The 22,399-nt window shown below is 50.3% G+C and overlaps 2 protein-coding genes and 1 non-coding gene across 3 annotated transcripts in view; all 3 read right to left on the bottom strand.

Annotated features, from left to right (window-relative positions):
- Window positions 1-1,152: 1,152 nt before the first annotated feature.
- On the bottom strand, window positions 1,153-5,994 carry RPL4 (ribosomal protein L4). Its single transcript, XM_032948406.2, has 10 exons — window positions 5,839-5,994; window positions 4,455-4,626; window positions 3,748-3,854; window positions 3,360-3,498; window positions 2,972-3,096; window positions 2,704-2,833; window positions 2,303-2,459; window positions 2,019-2,102; window positions 1,713-1,833; window positions 1,153-1,429 (listed from the first exon to the last, which is right to left on the bottom strand). The coding sequence occupies exons 1-10, from the start codon at window positions 5,839-5,841 to the stop codon at window positions 1,244-1,246; spliced, it is 1,224 nt and encodes a 407-aa protein (XP_032804297.2). The 5' UTR covers window positions 5,842-5,994; the 3' UTR covers window positions 1,153-1,243.
- On the bottom strand, window positions 3,577-3,678 carry LOC116943934 (small nucleolar RNA SNORD16). Its single transcript, XR_004403019.2, has one exon. It is a non-coding gene; the product is annotated as a small nucleolar RNA SNORD16 (small nucleolar RNA).
- Window positions 5,995-8,259: 2,265 nt separating the features above from the next.
- The window catches only part of TMC3 (transmembrane channel like 3), a 36,060-nt gene continuing 21,920 nt past the window's right edge, over window positions 8,260-22,399 (bottom strand). Inside the window, exons 13-25 of the mRNA XM_076067839.1 lie at window positions 20,831-21,427; window positions 19,586-19,714; window positions 19,041-19,108; window positions 18,539-18,667; window positions 18,044-18,154; window positions 17,399-17,524; window positions 14,895-14,973; window positions 14,272-14,314; window positions 13,483-13,709; window positions 13,116-13,419; window positions 11,058-11,196; window positions 10,499-10,693; window positions 8,260-9,983 (exon numbers count right to left, since the gene is read on the bottom strand). Of these exons, the coding sequence (XP_075923954.1) occupies window positions 8,936-9,983; window positions 10,499-10,693; window positions 11,058-11,196; window positions 13,116-13,419; window positions 13,483-13,709; window positions 14,272-14,314; window positions 14,895-14,973; window positions 17,399-17,524; window positions 18,044-18,154; window positions 18,539-18,667; window positions 19,041-19,108; window positions 19,586-19,714; window positions 20,831-21,427 (3,195 nt within the window). The 3' untranslated portion in view covers window positions 8,260-8,935. The remainder of the gene's footprint in view (window positions 9,984-10,498; window positions 10,694-11,057; window positions 11,197-13,115; window positions 13,420-13,482; window positions 13,710-14,271; window positions 14,315-14,894; window positions 14,974-17,398; window positions 17,525-18,043; window positions 18,155-18,538; window positions 18,668-19,040; window positions 19,109-19,585; window positions 19,715-20,830; window positions 21,428-22,399) is intronic.

The following is a 22,399-nucleotide window of genomic DNA, read 5'->3' as shown; positions in this document are numbered from 1 at the left end:
ATGAAAATTATCTTGGCAATTAACGTGGATATCCATCATACGTCATTTCAAATGTCGTAGGAGTTTGGCTCGTGTTCAACCATTTCAGGACCGATCCTTTCCCTGAACAACAAGATCCAGTCAAGTTGGTACACGAGTGGTTATTCTATTAATCCCCGATAGGAACGCGAGATTCGAAACGCTCATTGATATGGGGCCACCAATGAAATGCAATCAAAAGCTCAACACAAATTCTAAAACAATTTTCACAAAACTCGTTTGCAAAGGTCTAAAGTCAATTCTCCAACCGTGGACAAAAGTGCATTATTCTGGTCAGGGTGAATTTAATAAGGTAGCAAATGGGTATAATGTATTTACCAGTAACATTTGATTTGAAGCTTTCGTGACTGCAGGAATTACTCTTTGGTTCTTTCGGTAAAGTCACGTAGAAAGAAAATATATAAAATACGTTCCGAATGCAACACCAGCAGTCATTCGGTAGAACTAAATTTGAGAGAAAACACAGACACGGAGACACACACGTAGACACAACACAGAGACTGTCCGTTGTCTCTGTTCTCTCTGCTTGTCTGTCTCCGTGTATGTCTTGTCTCTCAAAGTTAGTTCTAATGACTGCTTGTGTTGCAATCGAAACGTTGTATTCTATTATTTAATTTCTTTCTACGCGACTTTACCGAAAGAACAGAGAAATTTGAAAGTCACTGCAATAAAATCCCATGTTTTGGGAAACTGGCATTCCAAATTTTTTACCGATAAAATCTTCCTTTATCGAGGTAGTATTTAAAAAAAACTATTAATTTAATGTACAGCTCACCAAAGCAGCAACTATGTAATGTGTATACTGTAGTCGATGCAAATACAAACATGCAAGTTTATACAGTTTCTCCAAACTCCAATCCTTGAGCCACCAGTTAATTTGCATCTTAATGGGGAGTAAATTGGTAAACGCGGAAAAATGTAGGTGGTGGGTAACGAGGACTAGTTTCGGAAAACCTGAGCTCATGGATTTAGACTAAATCTGCCATCTGCATGGTCACAATTTAAATAAACACTTAAGTAACATATTGATTACAATACAGTTTAAAAACAATCCCATTTTTTGCGAAAACTTGCGCTGAATTGAAGCGAAGGGACAACACGATGCAAGAGCCATTGTCATTCATTGCCTTTTATTTGAACGAACCAGGTGTTAGGAACAAGGCCGGCACAGCAAGTCTGCATGGGTGGCTCCAATCAGGGCCAGTTATGCGGTAGTCTTGGCTGCTTTCTTTGCTGCGGCCTTCTTTGCGGCTGCCTTCTTGTCGAATGGCTTCTTGACGGCTGGCTCTTTTGCGGGTTTCTTGTCTTTCTTGGCATCCGCTTTGGCCTGTTTGGCAGCCTTGCTAACAGCAGCGGCAGCCTTGCCAACAGCAACAGCCTCCTTGTTCTTCTGTTGTCGGAGAAAAACAAATCCGTGTTCAATGTCAACGTAGGTTACAAAAACGCACCTGCCCACTACTACCAGCACCAGTTTAAATATTTAGCTAACGGCAAGAAATAAACCTGAACGAAAATTTGACTTCATTACATAAATATGTAACATCATATCATCATTCTAAGAGTCAGATCAGCACAATTACACACCCATGACAATCAACTGCATGAATAAGGGGGACATTCGTTTTGTGGTTTCAGGATGCGATCTGCAGGTCACGCATGTCCTCAAGACTTACATGGCGCTCCTCTGCGAGGAGAGCGTTCCGGCGAGCCGTCTTGGCGTACGGGTTGAGCTTGATCATCACTCGGAGATTCTTAAGTGGGTTCTTCTTCAGCACACGACGCACAATCTTTTTGCTGTAAAAGACAGCGATCAGGCAACCAAAACAAGCAATTTTGTTAAAAAATATACAATTTGATAAAGAACGTACAGCGATTAGAAAACACATATTGTCGTGCAATTCTTAACTTTAAACTTAATTAACCTGCTTGTGGGGAACCTTAAAGGAAATATCAGTTAATTCTGCAAACGAAACACTTACTTTGGTGGTCTGAGCACTTTGTGGATCTCTTCACTCTTGAGGATACGACTGAGATCAGAGTTGGTCATCTTGTTCATGGGTAGGCTGCAAAAAAAAGAGATAAATCCACCGGCAACTTAGATCTGCATAGTTAAGTTCCGTACAATGACACGCACACAGACACATACTTATTCACCTCAGATTAGCACAGTTGGCCGAGTACGGTACAAAAGAAGTTCAACATACGTACTGTTTCTAGTAAGACACTATCCCTTCAACATCCCAGTGTTAAGACAGCAGCTTACTTGTAGTTGGACTTTTCCTTGGAGGGTTTGCGCCAGGTGCCGTAGATGTCGTCCAGTTTGCTGAACGCACTCTCGGTCCAGATGCAGAATCGGCCCACGTGCCCACCAGGCGCCAAGCGCAGAAGGTTCAGCTTCTTCACTGAGAGAAGTGTGATGCCTGCACGTGGAGAAAAAAAAGTACACTTAACTCACGATGCTAATTCATATCTTGACAATTATTACTCTACTGCTGCCTATATGAGGGGACACTGGCTAATGGGACAGGGTACTCAGAACATCTTTCCATTGTTTTCACGTTGTACCCCATATTGTTCGGCATTGAAGTCAGAACACCACACGGTAACACATACAAATACGCTAGAGACCAACGCTGGACGACCATAACCCAGGCAGCAAGGAACCTGGGATGTTGCGGAAGGCGCGGGTGAGGCCGTTGTCTTCGTTGTAGATGATGCAGGGCCCGCGGCGCTGGATGCGACGACGGTTCCTCATCTTGCCCTTGCCTGCACGCAGGCGCTTGGAGGCGTACACCTACAAAGCAAACGCACGCTTTCAATAGCGTAACTGTGCAGTACACGTGTACTGTTTTCACGAGTACATTTGAGCATGTGACATGGCCTGTATAACAAGGGGATCTAAAAACCATCTCGCCAGGCGCTTTGAACAAACCTTCTTGACGTCGTTCCAGGCCTTGAGCTTCTTGAGCAGCAGCACGGCCTCCTTAGTCTTCTTGTAGCCCTCGACCTTGTCCTCGACTACCAGTGGCACCTCGGGGATCTCCTCGATGCGATGGCCTGGTGGGGGACACACCGTGGCATCCACAGATGCATTCAGCAGCTGTAACAACTAAATATGCAAACAGTCTTATAGAAATATAACCTTCAAAATACAGCCCTTTAAGGTGAACATTTGGAGAATCAGGACTTAACTATTATCAGGGTGCATCAGCAACACAGACCAAAGTGGGAGGCTCATCATATCTCCAAACACCACGCATTAAGATTTAATTCCACTTTAACATTTTTGTCACGTGAAAAAGAATCTCCCTTGTGCTCACCCTTGGACATGACAAGCGCAGGGAGAGCAGTGGCGGCCAGAGCGGAGCATATGGCATATCGCTTCTGGGTCACGTTCACCCGCCGGTGCCAGCGACGCCACGTCTTGGTTGGCGCGAACATGCGACCTCCTCGGCACATCTACATGGACGAGCTGTCAAGGATTCATTTTTACGCACGAACCAAAACACGACCCGCACAAACCGCTGCCAAGCGCCTCGCTCAGTGGTTTGTTTTCAGCATCCGTGTGCGTTCGGCTTCACGACGGTTAGGCTACCGCCACCAGACGCACATTAAGTCGCAAATTACAGCATCACGGCACTCGTAGAATTCCGACGCTCTGCTCCAGCGTCACCCCACCATCCCAGGACAAGACGTGAGAAAGGATACGTTTCCGAAGGCACCCTGCCCGGAGCGGTGCGTGCCGCCACCCCTCACACGGGGGATACGCGCCACAGCCCGGCCAGTACCCCACGACTCGGCGCTGGTCTGGTGACCTGCAAGGGACAACGCACGACGATGGTTATAAGCGTTTTGCGTTTCACTGCCATTCCATTAAGGCGTTGTTTCACATTGGCACTTGTGCAATAACAACAGCGAATGAGCAATCTCGTCACATTGATGCCTAGGATACACTTCCGAGCCTAATGACCGTTATGTTACGGATGATATATTAGGTGCATTTTGTTTAAAGTTTCGTCAGCAATGGCTAAACAGTAAATGTAACTAGAGCATGTTTACTTAAGGCAATAATTATACCCATTTTAATAGACCAGCGAATGGCACTGCACTCTCAAAATAGTGCAAATTAGAATGATTTACTTTTTAACTTTGAAGGCTATTTAATATCCCTAGATAAAGGTAAGAGGCAGAGACTACATTAAAACCAGAGTTTTTATGACCACAAGCTACATCAATTATTCGTGATTTTCCGGCTTGTGTAAGTCCACCGTGGTTGCTCATTAATCCACCACGTGTGATCTCACATTCCCACGGACAACGTCGACTATTGGCGGCCGAGAGAGAAGACGTAAAACCGTGAAGACTGCCGAGTGGTTGGGTTTGGGGGGTCAGTGCGGTCCCGGAGCTCACCGTACCTGCATTCACGCTGACGGCGTAGGGCTGCCGGCTGTTTTTGCGTAAGTTCGTGTGCACGAAGTTCACGATGTCCGGGCGGATGGGCGCCCTGAACACGGCCGGCATGACCACATTCTTGCCAGAGCTTTCCCCCTTCTCAGAGTATATGCTTATAAGTGGACGTGCGCACGCCTGTAAAAAAAACCAACAAGATAACGCACTTAAAATGAGCGCTTTTGAACATTTCATGTATTGATATGCATTTGTGATGTTAACCTACAAATGCATTTCTTTGTGTGGTAAAATAAACAGCACGTGTCTACAAAGTCGCGTGTACTTAGCCATTATGAATCACAGCAAGACCGTGGCGTTTTACTCTCAACGAGGCCAAATTGAAACAGTCCAAACAAAGAGGCTGGGCTAGATTCGTGGCATGGGGCTGGAATTTTGGTTATGAATTTTGAGCGAGGTCCATTTCAGTACATTTTACCTAGACCAAGGCGTAGGTTGAGCCGAGAGCTCTTATTTCAGCTCAGTTTAATTACTGGACTAATTTTGCAAATAAGATTGACAAATACAATAACCTTCCCCCTTGTACTGGTGTTTCGCCCTGATCTGAACACTTTGCATATAGGCGACGTGGATGATCAGTTTCTACGCTTAAGCGAGTGCATATCGAAAGTCCGATTCTCGTGTTGATGTTAGGCCTAGCCTAGGCTAATCTCGCATGCCCGACTCGATTAACAACAACCTGGCCTCTCCTTTGTCTAAAAGGTCCGAGTAAACATGATACCCGCGACATTTCATCGATTGGCCTGTGGGCTTCCACATTAATGCTTTACTATAACATCACGGCAACGCGTCATTGCGCAGTCTGGTCTACCAACAGCAGTGGCATGATACATAAAAGCAACAAAAAAATCGCCACTTTTAAGGGTACGACAATAAAAAGGTAAAGTCGCAGTGGGGAAAATGCCTCCCTTAACCCATTGCTCAACTCAGTCTAAGGCCGTTGTGACGGAAATTCCACATTGTTACGAAGGGCCCCACAGCCCATCTATGCTTGGAGGCGCAGAAAACCAGTCCATCATTAACAAAAAAACTATACTTTTCCGGACTACGCAGCCCCAACTCTTTACCAATTTGAAACACAAGTTACAAACGCAGTTAAAAACAATCTTAACTCCGCTTAGGAGCCGCTCGCGGCCCACGTGTCCTCGCCTGAGCCGGGCCCAGGCTCCACAGCTCGCGCTGGGCCCACCACCACCACATAAAAAAAAACAACCTCCCCCCTCAAAGCACGGATTCACAGATACACCGACTGGCGTTCATGGTAAAAGCCGCCGCCCGTGCTTCTAGTGGGACCGAATAAGACGTTCCCCCGCGCGAGAAGCGCCACGTTACCATAATTCTCCTTAGCGCGGCTCCGCGGCCTCAGCGACTCCTGACGGCGGTAGCGGAGGAAGAGGCCGCAAGTAGCGCGCGGGGGCGCCGCGTCACGCCTCCATCCTCCTCCGCGCGACCGCGTCACCGCGCCACACACCCCCCTCCCCTCTCCGCCTCCACCCACGACTAAATAATAAGAATAAAATCTCCGCAGCGAGCGTGTTTTAGGTGTGATTTGAGCGATTGAGCCAAATTGCGCGGTGTGCGTGATGTGAAATAGCCGCGTTCGCGTGATGCTCGTTTGAATTTTAGCGTGCGGATTATTTTTTTGCGTGGAGATGTATTTTTGTTTGTTGTTGGTGGAGCGCGTTGTGCGGTTCTTGTGGGGGCGGGGATATCGCCGGTGGGCGTGGTCAACGCGATTAGTGCCAGAGGCTGCCAATTGCAGCTACATTGGTGATCGATCTCTAGAAACCAGAACGATCAGCGCCGGATTATCCTCGCAGCAAAAGTAGCGACACATCCTACGGGCCCCGCGCTTTCAAGGGCCCCGCGATAAACGCTTTCAAGCTATCGATTCCGGTTCAGTGATTCCGCACTTGCTCTATTACTATAGTACTATACCGCCTTCAACTTTTATGAACGACCGGGTGTTTAAGGTTAGCGATTTGTCGTATTATATGGCTGTATAGCAAATGAAAAACTACAATTACTTTATTATGCAAATAAAAAAATGTGTGTTTTCATATTTATGTGTATTTATTTAAGGCCCCTTTATAACAGCACGTGCTACAGGACCCGCATTAGTTCAATTCGGCACTGACCATAACCATGCTAAATTAATATGAACATTTGTAGAGAAAGCAAACAATTTATTAAAAAAAAAACCTCTAGCTGTCTCCCACCAATCTCATTGCACGTGCGAGCACTCTCCTCTGGAATGAATATATTATAGTACTGTGTATATATACACACACAAATGTCTTCATCCAGCAGTGGATTGACCATTGCTGATGATGGATGACATGTCTCCCTGCATTCTCAATACAACGTATTCACTCGCGGTGTTCATGATCACCCGTTGAGAAGAAAGGGTCATTAGAAATCAGCCAATTAAACATCAATCAAATAATTACTAACAACATACTTTCACACAGTTTCTAGTTATTACATATGTAGTGACGTTAATGGAGTCACTATGGCGTTTAGCGCCAGCTGCTGTCACAAGAGTGGAACTGTGCGTCTTGAGCCTCTCTCTGGCACCAGATTAGATATGGCATGGAAGCGGGCCCTGGGGGGCATCGTTCGGGTGACGGTCAGAGGGAGGGCAAGTGGGGACGCGACAGTCTGGGTGAACCCGAGATGGCACGTGACCGGGACAGGGTAGCGAGGGGGCCCGAAGGGGGCTTGAGGGACATGTGATGTATGGCCCAGAGCCTTCTCGTAGGATCTAGAAGGGGGCGTGGCCGAGGGCGGAGCCAGGCCACGCTCAGAGGCATGAAAGGAAAGTCCCGAGAGCCGATCCGGGCTGTCTGCTGGAATGGAACCCGTCGGTGCTACGTCTTTTCAACCTTCAGTCTTTACGCTCGGCTTCGTGGGTCAGGCAGTATGTTACTGACTGACCGCGTTATATAGTTACCCCGTTGTAGTCTAGCTAACCAAGTGTACTTTTATGCAGTTTCCCTGTTGGGGTGTTATAATAAACGTGTTGCCTCCAAGGTCTAGTGTGTGTCTCCGTAGAACCCACTACACATCCACAAATGGGAAACTAAATATTGCATACATTATGAAATACTGCGGGAATATTACAGCCCAAAAATGCTACAAATAACTCGGGGTATTAAATGACTCTGGGTGCCAGACATTGCCTTGCAGCAGTTTTGTCCTAGGTCCTGCAGCCCGGTGTTCTTCATTGCAAGGCCCGCGGGCTCCACTGGCGGCCCCTGGTGGCTTTTAGTGCGGCCCCCTGGCGTGCGGCTTCCCGACAAGACACAACATGTGGACACCTCACCATCATCATCGTGCTGCTGCCAAACCCCAATGGTTTTAAATGTGTGGCGACCATCACACGCCGATGATGTCTTGTCGGCGAAAGTGGCCTCCCCCCCCCCCGCCCCTCTGAAAACGAGTGAAGAATGCTGCTTTAGCCAGTGTTGAGCTTAAAAGGTTAGGAAGATACCGTTATAGCTGTGATCGTGGCATTCGTAAATCAATTGCAATTTTCCTTCAATTACCGTATAATTCCGATTGCTGTAATCCTATTCATATTCTTTGGGTCTTTCGGTAAAGTCACGTAGGTTCAAAGAAAATAACAAAATAACAAAAAACTACGACATTTCGATCGCAATACAATTATGATCAGCCCCGTGTGCTGAAGACTGCTCATTGCCAATCGTTGGGAATGACACTTTTTTTGTAAAACACAAACGCAATGCATAGAACAGTGCAATGATTGCTTTATTCAGAAATCGGTCGTGACGGGACATACAGTAGACAGACGCGTTGGGTCACAACTTTGGCAGTTGCATAAAGTTTAGCAAAACGTATGGTGGTTGAGCGATGATCCAGTATGGGCTCCAAACATTGCTATTGCTATATTTACGTGCACATTCTCCAAACTTAGACTATTTTGAACAAATCATGTTAATCATTCACCATTTCTAAAAAGTATCGAAAATACATTTTCTGGAATGCATTGGCATATTAAATAACTAATGCCCAATTACCGGTGGTAGTGGTGGTTTTAATATATCGTGATGTATTTCCACGTGCACTTTGCGGCAGTTTTGTCTTTTAGATTAATATTGATCGTGCACCCATTCATTTTATCATGGCTAACATCAGCGGCGAGTGAAATCGGAACCAGTTCTGGGCGCCCCCCTTCACCAACCTGCACTGACTAACATAGTGAAGCATGGTCAAACAAATCCCACTTTCGATATTGTGTGCGGAGGTCTTTTATAAAAGCTAGATTGAAAACTAATTTCTTTAGAACTGCTTTTTTTGTTTAGTTTGTTGTCCTTCCCCCGCACCTCCGATTGGTTGGCTACATATGGTACGAAAGAAGTTCAACATTCATACAAGCAAGATCGGCATCGCAGCATCTCTCCACCGCTCACACGTTCGAGCAGACCAAGTCCGTCGCCTTCTTCCCCGCTCCCGCAGTCTCCTCCACACTTGGCCCGGCCCTCCTCTGGCCCTTGTCGGAGCGTCCGCCGCTGGACGTCTTCACGGAGGCCCGCTCGGCCTCCTCCTCCCCGCCGCCGCTGACCCTCGGCCGCGCCCTCTTCGCGGCGTCGGAGGCATGCGCGGCCGCGTGCGACCGCCGCTCTGGGTGCGGGTGGATGTGCAGGTACTGGTCCGTGCCCCCGCTGTGCTGCTGGTCGCTGCTCGATGCGTTGGACATGTCCGACTCGGACGGGTGAGCGGCGGTAAGCGCGGCCGGGGCCGTCGGCGGTGGCAGCGACCTAGCGTCCCCGCCCTGGCGCTGCCCCCGTGAAGACTCGCGGCTTGACGCCGAGGTGTGAGACCGGCGTCCCGATTCCGCCTGCTGCTGCTGCTGCTGGTGCTGCTGTGGTGGCCCCTGCTGCTGCTGCAGCGGTTGTTGCTGCGGTTGCGCTGGCGGCGGAGGCAGCGGATGTGGCGGGGATGCCGGTGGCGGTGGTGGCGAGGGCCAGCGGAGGTCATCGGGGTCCGGCAGGAGGAGATCGCCCTCGGGAGCGCGGTGCGTCTCCGCCGTGAAGACCCGCGTCTGCACGCGCGACATCCCCGCTCGGGGGTTCCCCTCGTCCTCGTACTCCTCCTCCTCGTCCGAGTAGCGCGAGCGGTTTCCCTCGCCGATGTAGAAGCGTGCGGCGCGCATGCTTTCCATGCGGCGACGGTGCCTGTGCTGCTGCTGCTGCTGCTGTGATGGCTGCTGGTAGTAATGCGGCTGCTGCTGCTGCTGGTGCTGCTGGTGGTGGTGGTGGTGATGGTGGTGGTGGTCACGAGACGGAGGCCGCTCCTCCGCGCCGTGGAAGTCGCGGGTGGAGCGGCGCCGCTTCTCACGAGGAGACGCGGCATGCACGGCGCCCGGCGGGGGGCCGTGGCGTGAGCGGTAGCACTTGGCCTCCAGGTGCGGGGGCAGCAGGCGTGGCACGACGCGGGTTCTGGGCGAGGCGTACCTACGCACCGCACGTCACATCCCGACGGATTCGTTGTTTTCGTGATGTGACGTCAATAGCACACCAGAGGTAAAATTTGGTGGGAAAAGACAACATTGCTTTCCATCTTTACTAATGTGTTGTGAGCTCATCTGATTTCTCGATCTCAGGTCAGAGGTGAACCTTTTAATTATGGCTTTAAAGTCCACTGCCACGCTCTTAACAAATGTCCAAATTGTGTTTAGAAATGTGGATGGACCAACGTCATATCCTTGTGTGAGTAAAAAGTCAGTTGGTCTGAGTATGTCTGACACTGTGGTATGTTATGAACTACAGTTCAATTTGGTTGACATGCTATTCCCAATAATTCCTTTTATGAACATAACAATGATTTCCCGCATCTTTAAAGCGTCTCAAATGTGAATCAAACATCGTGGAATACTAGCTCCCTTTCAAAGTCTACGACTCCGGTGAGACAAGTTTAGTTTTTTCCGTCCCCGTCAGCACATAGCGAGACCAAAACGAGTGCCACTCACCGGACTCCCCTCTGCACTGGCTCGCCCGGGTAGTATCCCAGAATCCTCTGTGCCTTGCGGCTGATGGGCAGCAGGAGCTCGGTCTCCTGCAGGTAGGGGTCACCGTGTCGCTCGGACACGTACATGCCGCCCGGCATGCGCATCAAGTACCCGGCGGGGCCCGGACCGAGCCACTCCATGCCCGCAGGTGGTGGCCTGCACAGCACGGGTTGATTATCAGTGAAACAAGTTTGGAGAAATATCACGCGTACGCATGGATTGCGTGACACTCTTCAACATGCGTGTGTCTTTGGAAGTATTTCATTCGTGGTTTGTAAGCCGATGGGCCTTGCAGTGCAGTGATCCCGCACCTCCAATTAGCACGGTTGGCTTCGTACGGTGCGAAATAAATTTAACGTACAGAAAACATGTTACGATTAATTAAGCTCTGCCACTGGCACACACGACAATCGCTATGCGACTGGACCAGGGACAGGAGAAACTGTGACAACGCGATGCCCACAAGCCATCCCGTCTGCGTCTCCACGGCTGCGGCCGCAGGGCCCTGTCTCGTCAGCACCTGAAGAAGGCTCCGGGGCGTCGACCGGGCTCTCGCGTCACCACCTGCGGCCTCCTGGCCTCGAGCGGACGCTCTGGGTGCGGAACCGCGTGCGCGTGGGACCTGGGTGGCCGTGGCCTCACGCTCTCCACTGCGTGCGCTGCACGGGACAGACAATCAGCGTGGAACTCAAGGGCAGAGAGTTTCTCAGGTGGCAGACAAACAGCGCAGAACTCTAGGGCAGGGTTTCTCAAAGTTTTAGGGCTTATTTGTGGCTCAAGACCTTCCCAATGATTTCAGAAGTTAAGCAGGTCTGAGCCTGGACAGTAGGTGACCTTCGAACAAAGAGAGTCACTGTATTGGGGGCTTTGAAATGTGCTTCTGCGTCCGTCTGGAACGCTCTTCCTTCTGATATTCAGAAGCCACTGGAGCTATGCACTTTTAAATCTACATTGAAAACTAATTTCTTGAGAACTGCTTTTTGCGTTCGGTTTGTTTCCTTACCCCGCACCTCTGATGAGCACGGCTGGCTACTTACGGTGTGAAAGAAGTTCAACACTATACATACATATGGGTGACGTGATTCGTGCCTTGTTTTTCTAGGTGGTAGCAGGACTGTGCTACATTCTGTGCTCTGATGTCTGTTCTTCCTGTCTTCACCACCCCACACTGACCAGCCAGGTGAAGTATGGTCAAATAACCACTATGACCTACATGGTTTTGGGGAAGTCCTCATCCAGCAGTGGAAAACTTTTTTTGGTTTGGCCATGTTTGTTTGTTGTAGTACGGAGTTAGACTGATGGCCTTAATCTAAGTTGTATTGTGGTTGTTGTTGTTGTTGTTTTACTTGCATCCCACTGGGATTTTTGCACAGAGCGTTTGGTGTACGGTGCTTTTCAGGAATATTTTGCTGTTTTTTCCTGGATTCTCTATTTGCACAGTCACACATAGTCACTTTAAGATGTTTTCTTGTTCATGTTTTAGTTTTTTTGTTTTGTTGCGGTTGCACCCGATTAAAGAGCCGAATGGCTCACAGGGCTTTACCGAATAAATGAAACTGAACTGAAATGAAATGATTGACAAACGGGCTTTACATATTTATGTTTTCAAACTCCAGTCCTCGCGACTCCCCATGACGTGAGTTTCCAGGTTCACCAATTCACTTCTGGCCAAATGCATATGAAGTGGTTAAAAGGTGCACGCGCCCTGATGATTGCACAACACGTGACGTAGAGAACGCTGATTACAGTTTAAGATTGTGATCTTGTGTGTGTGTTCCATGTGATGTGTACAGGGCTGGAAATGGGAAGAAATAACCAGGGGGAACTCATTAATGATTCACCTCCAACCCCCACTAGATCTGAGGAGGAGGAGGACCTTCGCTTCGTGCGTGGGTCTTTGAGCGTGTCTGTGTGTCTCTCTGTTAGTCTAGGGGGTCTGTCTGTGAGTCAAATAAATAATAAATGAAGATGAATCCTTGCTTCCTTCTAGAACGCAGTCGGGATCAAATTTTCACTGCCACCACCGCGTTCCGTCCCATTTCCACCAGTGGATGTGCACATAGTGTTTATTCAAAGTAAGATGGAGATCTTGCATGTGTCACGTGTCACACGTGATTTGCAGAGAGTGCATTAAGAGTCATATCTTGTGTGTGTGTGTAAACGAACGTCCCTTGACAATGTTCCCATGCTTTTGTTTGACGGCTGTGTTTAAATCGAAGCAACGTGGTCCGATATATATTAATTAGAGTTTCCAGAACTTTGTCGATGCCATACAAATAATATATGAACTACCAAGCTCATTTTCAAATCTAAAATATAAATGTGGCCTTTGGTCATAACATTCACAAGCTCTTAAAACCTGTAAAATCTAAAATATAAACTTCTGATGGTTACTATAAAAAAAAATATGCCAATAATGTAATATTTTTTAAGCCATAGGAAGGAGTTACACAATGTTATAGAGGAAAGTAGAGCTATTCACAACGCATTCATTCTGTAAACACTGCATGGTTAAAGTTCATCAATAGGTGCTCACTCAGCTAGGTGTGCGCATGTGTGTGCGTGCGTGTGCGCATGCCTTCGCTCGTCCTACATCTCGCCATCTCGGGCGTGGAGTGGCTGGCCTTCGCGAGGTGCGCTCCCCGCGACATCGGGGCAACGGCTTTCGGCCTCACGCCGCCACCGGCGCTCGCCGCCACCGCGGCCGCCGCCTCCGATATCGAGTCCTCCCGCCGGAACCCCACCACCGCCCGCCTCCTGCCCGCGGGCGTTCTCGCGAGCGCCTGCCCGTGCCCCCCGCGAGGGCGCGCCGCCAGCTCGGGCGTCGAGTCTCCGCGACGGGCGCCCGCGGACGCGCCGCCGCCGCCTCCGCCGCCTCCTCCGCCACCCCCGGCGGCTGCGGCGGCGACGCCGGCCGCCGCCGCCGCCGCCGCCGCGGCGCCCGCCGCCGCCGCCGCAGCCGACCCTCCGTTTCCGGCGGCGGGGCCCGCGGGCCGCGGCGCCGCGACCCCCGTCACGGGCGCCGGGTGGCCGTGCGAGCGCGGCATGTCCGGGGTGGACTCCGCGGAGGGGATGAAGAGCATCTCCTGCGTCGGCGAGGACGGGGCGGACGAGCCGCGGCTCTGGGACTCGTGGGTCGGGGAGGAGCGCTCGCCGCCCTCCTGTAGTCGCGCTGCCGGCACAAGGGGCAAGGTCAGCCGCCCGCCACAGCGTGAGGTGGCCGTGCGTCGCCTCGCCCTGGGAAGCAAACGCTCTGATGGGTGGGCACGCGATGGTCGAGGCTGACGGTGGAGTGGCAGACGAAAGGAGGGCACGCGTTCGAGGCCACGGCCGCCGTGCAGATGACGGAGCGATGAGACCAGGTTGTGCGAAAGAGCTGTATGGGTTATAGCATCACGAGATGGTGTGCGATGGTGGCAACTCGGGGAGGCCTTCACCCAGCAGTGTTGTTGATCGCGGGTGATGGTGATGAAACGTTTTTAAGGTGACAAACTTTGTAGTTAGTCAAGCGTCTCATTTTGTGAAGCAGTCCTTGTGTGCCGTTTCATGTATTTATCGTGCTTAGTTTTGGCTCTAAAACGATTGCTATCTGACCACTTTGAACTGGCCATGTCTGGAATGCGTCACATTTGCATCCACGGAGCAGGGAGGAATCGCAACGGGATCAGAGAAATTCACGTTCGTAAAATTCATACTCATCAAATTAGAACATCAATAATAAAACGAAAATGTACCTGCTGCCATTTGAAACACTTTCTTTTTGTCCTCTGTACGCTCCTGAAAAACAAAATAATGCAAACGCAAAAACAGTTCCTTATTCACTGATTTAATCTAATAAGAGTTGGTGCTGTAATGAAGTGGTTACCCTTCTACACTATGAACCCAGAAACCTGAGTTTTACTCCCGGCTACATCTACCGTCAATGACAAGTGGCATCTGGATCGAAATGGGGGCACCCTGTCCCCCCCACCTCCCTTCACATAGTTCAGCTTCGGGACCCCTGCAGCTATCTGGGCCCCAGTTCCATTCCACCGCTTACACATTGGATAGCTACCTCACTGGGCGCTATGCTGGTCTATAGGTTCTATGTTAGCCAATGTGTTGTAGGAGCGTGGTTGGCACATGCCCCGGTTCAATGAATGAAATGGAGGCCCCGTGTCCAATTTGCCTCCATCTAACGTAGCCCGGCGACTGGTGCAGCTGCACTGCCTGCCCACTCGATAGCTATGCCTCTTGCCCCGTGGGTCACACAGCACGGGGTCATCTCTCTCTGTGTGGTTCCAGGGTGAGACGGCCAGGGTGGGCACGGTGACTTCGTCTTTGGGTTTTTTACGGGGTGGTCCTTGCAGGTACTTACATACTGAAGCTGCAGCCTCAGGTCATTGTTCGTGACCTTAAGGGACCTGGCGATGGACTGCAGGTAGTAAATCAGCATGCTGCGCGGAGGACAGACACAGGCCAGTGCTGTTAAAATCTGCCGTTCGTGTAGAGGGAGTAGGTGCGTGCGTTTAAAAAAAAGTGTGGGGTGTTGTACGGTTAATTGTGGTGGAACGAGGCATTGATTCATCGGTTAACGTCGATTCTTGAGCTCACAAAATGTTAAGTGTGATTTTTTTTCATTCAAACCTATATGTATGTCTATATATACAAACTCAGTTTATATATGACCCGATTGTCCGCGAAATTAGATTATTTGGGTTCCGGAAAAACACTGTTCTCAAATATCCGGCGGGCAGAGCCATCCAAATATTCTTCTTCTCCTTCTTCTTCTCCTCCTCCTTCTTCTTCTCCTTCTCCCTCTCCTTCTTCTTCTTCTTATCATCATCCAGGACTATTCGCGGTCACACCATCTGGCTAAACGAGTGAATCCCATTTGGGACCCCGGATACTTGGAACCGGCGCACCCCCCCCAACCACCCCCGGTTTAACCCGGATAAACAGAGTTTGACTGCATACGAACTGAGCAGTGGCAATGTCACAAATGCGTGCCAAAAAGTCTGGAATTGGCACGTTTTTTTTTTGCAAGCTGGTCCCCATCCTGAAAGAACAATACGGTAAGCCTTAGGGGTAAGTTGAGGCTTTCCCCGCGTTACGTGCCCCAAGCGTCGTTCAACTTGACAGCGGTGCAGTGTGAAACAGCAGGGGGCAACTGCTCTCCACTAGTGGCACTGACGCACCAGAGGGCAGCAAGGGGTCTTGCACGTGCGTACGGTACGATCTTCTTGAGCGCCGTACGTAGCCAGCCGCGCTAATCGGAGGATGAGGTTAGAATTTTGAGGCTGGCTCAGGCCTGAGCAAAAATGTGTAGCGTCTCGGCATATCGTGTGTAATTAAATAAAAGCTAGAGGCTCCTAGAAATTGGCACTCCCCCCCCCCCTCCGTCGTTATGATTCAGGATTTGCGATTTGATTCAACAATCAATTATTAAAGAAAACCCCATCGTATTTAAAATTGCGGAAAAAATGCAGTCCCTAATGAACGCAGCAATCACTGAAACCCATTACATACAGCATGTGTATATGATTTCAAGAATATTGAAGTATTGATACACATTTCGTGAGCTTAAGAATTGTAATTAATATATGCCATATCGTTACACCACAAATACCTAACAGACAGCGTTACACACAACATTACACAGGAGACAATTTTACACAATCTGTGCAGAGACAACCTCACACACTCACAAGAGTCACGTGCTGACACACTCACAATAGTCACGTGCTGACACACTCACAAGAGTCACGTGATGACACACTCACAATAGTCACAAGCTGACACACTCACAATAGTCACGTGCTGACACACTCACAAAAGTCACGTGCTGACACACTCACAATAGTCACGTGCTGACACACTCACAATAGTCACGTGCTGACACACTCACAAGAGTCACGTGATGACACACTCACAATAGTCACGAGCTGACACACTCACAATAGTCACGTGCTGACACACTCACAAGAGTCACGTGTGACACACTCGCAATAGTCACGTGCTGACACACTCACAATGGTCACGTGCTGACACACTCACAAGAGTCACGTGCTAACACACTCACAAGAGTCACGCGCTGACACACTCACAAGAGTCACGTGCTGACACACTCACAATAGTCACGTGCTGACACACTCACAAGAGTCACGTGCTGACACACTCACAATAGCCACGAGCTGACACACTCACAATAGTCACGTGATGACACACTCACAATAGTCACGTGATGACACACTCACAATAGTCACGCGCTGACACACTCACAATAGTCACGTGATGACACACTCACAATAGTCACGTGCTGACACACTCACAAGAGTCACGTGATGACACACTCACAATAGTCACAAGCTGACACACTCACAATAGTCACGTGCTGACACACTCACAAGAGTCACGTGATGACACACTCACAATAGTCACGAGCTGACACACTCACAATAGTCACGTGCTGACACACTCACAAGAGTCACGTGCTGACACACTCGCAATAGTCACGTGCTGACACAATCACAATGGTCACGTGCTGACACACTCACAAGAGTCACGTGCTAACACACTCACAAGAGTCACGCGCTGACACACTCACAAGAGTCACGTGCTGACACACTCACAATAGTCACGTGCTGACACACTCACAAGAGGCACGTGCTGACACACTCACAATAGCCACGAGCTGACACACTCACAATAGTCACGTGATGACACACTCACAATAGTCACGTGATGACACACTCACAATAGTCACGCGCTGACACACTCACAAGAGTCACGTGCTGACACACTCACAAGAGTCACGTGCTGACACATTCACAAGAGTCACGTGCTGACACACTCACAATAGTCACGTGATGACACACTCACAAGAGCAGCAGAAGAGCGGGCAGGATCACCACGGGCGTGGTCACGTAGCTCACCACCGAGTTGAACCACGACGGGAACTCCGTTTTGATTGTGTCCGACACAATGTCGTAGATCTTTTCCTGGCCGCTGACGGTGGTGGTGGGGGGGGGGGGAGCGAACCGTTAGACACGCTCCTCGTTAGGCTTGGCGACACGCACCGCCGCTGCCGAGTAGGTTTTCGCGGTCGTGCCGTTCGTCTCCGCGACGTGTTTTCCGGGCCGCTCGGATTCGACGTCCGGCATTTCGTCCCTCCGCGTGCTGGGCAAGTCCTCGGTTCCAAAGGACGTTCACCGAAGAAGCTCCCGGCAGCGCCCGCGGCGCGGAGCGTCGGGCGTCAATGACGGAACAACAACGCGCGGTACGGCCCGAAAAGACGTCGGGGATTTCAGATATATCCCGCCTTTTCAAATGTATCTCTTTGTACCCGAATAGACGCAGTTAATTCGAATATAAGTTGTTCCGGAGACGGATGGGGCTTTGTGGATTGGTTCCAACGTGAAGCCTCTTTGCTGGTATTAGCTCTGCATGGGCTGTATTGCACACGCCAGAGCGACTATGCGGACGGAGCGACAGCAAGAAATAAGAGAGGGAGGCAGCGAGCGTTACCTGAAGGGGCCGCATCCACTCGACGGGCGGTATCTGACGATGGAGAAGATGGTGGGCAGCATGCAGAGGAAGAGCATGAAGAGCAGCATGGCCAAGTAGAAGTTGTTGGAGCTGCAAGGCGACCCAAAGTACTCAACGGAAATTCATCCCGTCGCTTCACAAGTGCGCCACCACCGAAACCGTCACCGCCATCGTCATCATCATCATCATCATCACCGCCGCTGTCATCATAATCGCTACCACCTTTAGCGCCATCATCATCATCATTACCTCCATCATCGTAACCTCTGCGACTACCACCGTTATCCGATATTAGGAAGCCACTGGAGCGATGCACTTGACAATCTAGATTTGAAAACGAATTTCTTTAGAACTGCTTTTTGTGTTCAGTTTGTTCCGCCTTCTTCCGCACGTCCGATTAGCGCGGTTGGTTACGTACGGCGCGAAAGAAGTTCAACATGCTTAGCCTCGCGATTCGCCGGCGGTCTCTCTCACCGCGAGGCGCGGAACACCTGCTGGTGTGGCACGTTGCAGGTGAGCACGGCCCAGCTGCGCAGGTACATGAGGCCGATGAGCTTGAGCACATTGAACGTGGGCAGAATGGGAGAGAAGAAGGCGCCCATCCTGCAGGAAGCGGGGTGGGGGGGGGGGTTACGGTGTGGTCAACGGGCAGGGCTTAAACCAAAATTAAGCTGGCAAAAACCCTAGGGGTGGGATTTCTACGTTCATCAAGTCCCCCTGTTATAGTAAGCCCCTACCGTCGTGATGGCAAAGTGGTTAGAGAACTGCACTATCAATCTGGCAAAAAACTGCTTTCTTTATCCGGCAGATCAGTCAATCGGTTTATTCTGGGTAAGCCTCATTGAGCCGAGAAGATATTTTTCAACGGCGACTGACAACCGGATGCCACTCACCGCTGATGGTAACCGTGGACGGGATTCGAACTCAGGCGAGTGGGCTCTGAGTGCAGTGCGCTAACCGCCGTGAGCTCACTCACCAGATCATGCCCTGGTTGTAGACGAGGTGGAGGACGTTCTCTGCGATCTTAAACTCTCCGTACTCGGGCTGAGGGCAGAGGCACACGCTCACATTCGCCTCTCCCAACGCCAGGCGCTCGACAATTTCAACCGAGGCAGTGGCCCTTCACATGCGACACAGCAACAATGTAGGAATACACACCTGTCATTATTTTTTGTTTAAATCATCGTTAAAATAGCGGTGCGTGCAAAACTGGCGTGCTGAAAAGAAATCCACTTTAGAAATAGTTTACTGTTGGTGCGGTAGTTCGAACACCGCTCACTGAATCTCAGCTGCCCAGGTTCAATTCCTAGCCATGGCTAAGTCAGTGGAGAGTGATCTCTAAAACTGTTCCCTAGTTCATGTCCCCCCACCCACCATTCACAGTTGGCTACGTATAGTCCAAAAGAAGTTCAACATACATCCATTCAGCAAACCGCACTGACCAGCGTTTTGAGAGGTGACCGTAGCGGTAACGGACACACCGCCCTGGCGCTGCCTCTTTTAACCTCGACAGAAACTCACAAACTTGCTCTCGAGGTCCCAGCACCAACAGTCACTGCAGAAGCGAACGAAGAGGCCCCGGAAGAAGTCGATGAGCAGCACGCTGGCCACCGTGAAGATCATGTCGATGATCGACAGCTTGAGCATCTCCTGGAGGGGACCGTGGCGGGCGAGGAGGTGGGGGGGGTGATACGGGTTTCAGCAGGGAACATAAGAATAATGACAACACCCATTTTTGTTGTTATGGTGATGTTTATTAATGTGAATGTTCTTCACTAATTTTCAGAGGGGGGCCACTTTCAGTTTGAGGTGCGCCACACCGCCCGCTGCAAGGGGTGTGGTGTTCACGTGTTGTGTCTTGTAGGGGGCCGCATGTCAGGGGGCCGCACTACAGGCCACCAAGGGCCGCCAGTGAAGCCCGCGGGCCTTGCAATGAAGAGCGCTGGTTCATGTGTTTTGTTTGGGGGTTTGTTTCGCTCTCCCCATTGTTCCACCAGGTCTCCCTTGATAAAGTAAATTTTTCGTCTTAGCAGGCTTCTCACCTGGTCATACGTTCATTGATCGAAGCATAGGGATATAATTCTACTTTTTTAATTACTTTGATCAATTACACAGTGGCCACGTCACGTCTAAAACAACGAGCACACGAGCGTGCAAAATGTGGCTCTGCGCCCATGTCCACTTGCATCACTGCACCAGCTATTGAATTCGCGTGCGGTGCAACTTCACTGCAGCCCAAAGGGACTGTAGGGGCCCAGGCAATGAGCTACATCGAGGTATGAATTTGGAGAGGAAGGCCCCATGGCATTCCTTTCGTAAGGGCATATTGTAACCACGGCGCTAGCTGAGCTGCATTGGCTTCAAGTTGCCGAACAAATGCATTATAAGGTCACACTCATTACACACTAAGTGCTTGCCACAAATGAACCACAATACCTTGCTGATCTCGTTAAGGAGCATAAACCATCACGCAAACTCCGAACGTTCTACGCAGCACCTTTTGGCCTGCCACTGAACAAAGAGTGGCACTGCATTGCGCGCTTTTAAAATGCGCTTCTGCGGCCGTTTGGAGCGCTCTTTCTTCTGATATTACGTAGCCAGCTGGGCTATGCACTTTTAAATCTACATTGAAAACGAATTTCTTTCGAACTGCTTTTTGAGTTTAGTTTGTTGTCCTTCCCCCGCACCTCCGATTTGCACACTTGACTTCGTAACGATGCAAAAGAAGTTCAACATAGATACAGCACGCACACACGCGACAATCACCTGCCCAACGTAGGTCTCCCAGCACTGGTTTTCCGACGACTTGGACGAGTACGACATCTCGGTGGTCGTGTTCGAGCCGGGCTTATTCCCGGTGGAGCTCAGCGCCAGGGCGGACGTCCGGTTGGCCCAGTCCACCACCGCCGCCACCACCCTCGCCGCCACCACCGTCAAGTTCAGCGCCGTCGCCTCCGTCCCGCCACGCGGGCCTTCGACGACGCTATCGTGCGGTCCGGGCGTCGTGTTGTTCCACGAGGGTGAAGAGGAGGAGGAGGAGGAGAAGGAGGAGGACGTCGTGATTGCCGTGAGGTTGGCAAGGAAGGTTGACACCAGCGCGGACGTCAGGTTTACGGCGGCGGTGGCGGCGGCGGCGACCGTGGCGGCTGCCGTGGTGGTGGCGGCGGTCGTGGCAGTGGTGACGAGGTCAAAGGTGGAATTAGTGAGTTGGCCCAGATCGACTGCCGTGCCAGGTGATGATGGTGACGACGACGACGTCAGCGCCGGGGCGATCGTGGTGGAGTTGTGGGAGGGGATGACGAAGGGAGTGTCCCCGCCGAGACGCACCGTCCGGTCCGGCGCGTTCTTCTCTGTGCCGTTCACCTGAAGGACAATCACGGTTCTGTCGGTCTCACTTAACCAGAACTTACCTAACGGGAGATGGCCCTCTGATTACTATCATTCAGAATCAGCCCAATCTCTTTGGATCTTGTGAAACTAAGCGGGTATCAGCCTGGATAGTGCTTGGATGGGCAACCGTCATGGATGACAGGTGTTTTAGGCTGTGGGACTTCGTATAGGCAGCAGCGGACTGTGCAGTAAAATCCATTGTTGTACTGTACTTCTATTCTCACTGCCTTCACCAATATGCACTGACCAGCACGGTGAGTGATGGTAGCATAATTGCCATGAGCCTCTTGGTTTGGGGAAGCCATCATCCAACAGTGGACTTGACAATGTATAATAAAACAACTGCAATGGGGTTCAAATTTAAAATGTTCTTACATGCTCAAACAAATGTCAGAGAGTGCTCGTCTTCAATGGTGGGCCTGGACTCGTGATAAAAATTCCACATTCCAATGGCAGGGGCCAGTCTCATCATGGAACAGCCATGGCTGGCTGAAAAAGAGTGGTACTGTAATCACGTTTATTGCCTGACTCAATCCCTGTCCAGGACTTGAACCTCTGCTCCAGTGGTACCCAGGCATATACAACGACTGTGTTATGTAACAATTAATCAATCAATGTCAATGCTTACGCCCGAGATACATGCATCGAATCGCACTCGTGAGAGTAGATTATGTACGAAGCGAATCACACACTAATTTTACATTTAAACTAATGGAGCTAACACAACTTTACAAACAGGGCAGAGAAATGTGCAACAATACAAAACGAAGCAGTTGAAACAAGACAAAACCGATTCTTGATTCTTAATTCTAATTTCGGTTCTTGACAATTCGCGATCGATTTGCGGAGTGGCGGAGACGGTGGGGACGGGGGAACGGGGGTGATTTGTAACCTATCCAATGATAATAACAACACGACGGTAATATGACCTAACCGGACACCGGG

Source organism: Petromyzon marinus, chromosome 1 (assembly GCF_048934315.1).
Source record: "Petromyzon marinus isolate PM22_M1 ecotype Great Lakes invasive population chromosome 1, UKy_Petmar_22M1.pri1.0, whole genome shotgun sequence".
Classification (NCBI taxonomy): Eukaryota; Metazoa; Chordata; class Hyperoartia; order Petromyzontiformes; family Petromyzontidae; genus Petromyzon; species Petromyzon marinus.
The sequence above is the reverse complement of the archived record's forward strand: the minus strand, read 5'-3'. Positions and strand labels throughout refer to the sequence as shown.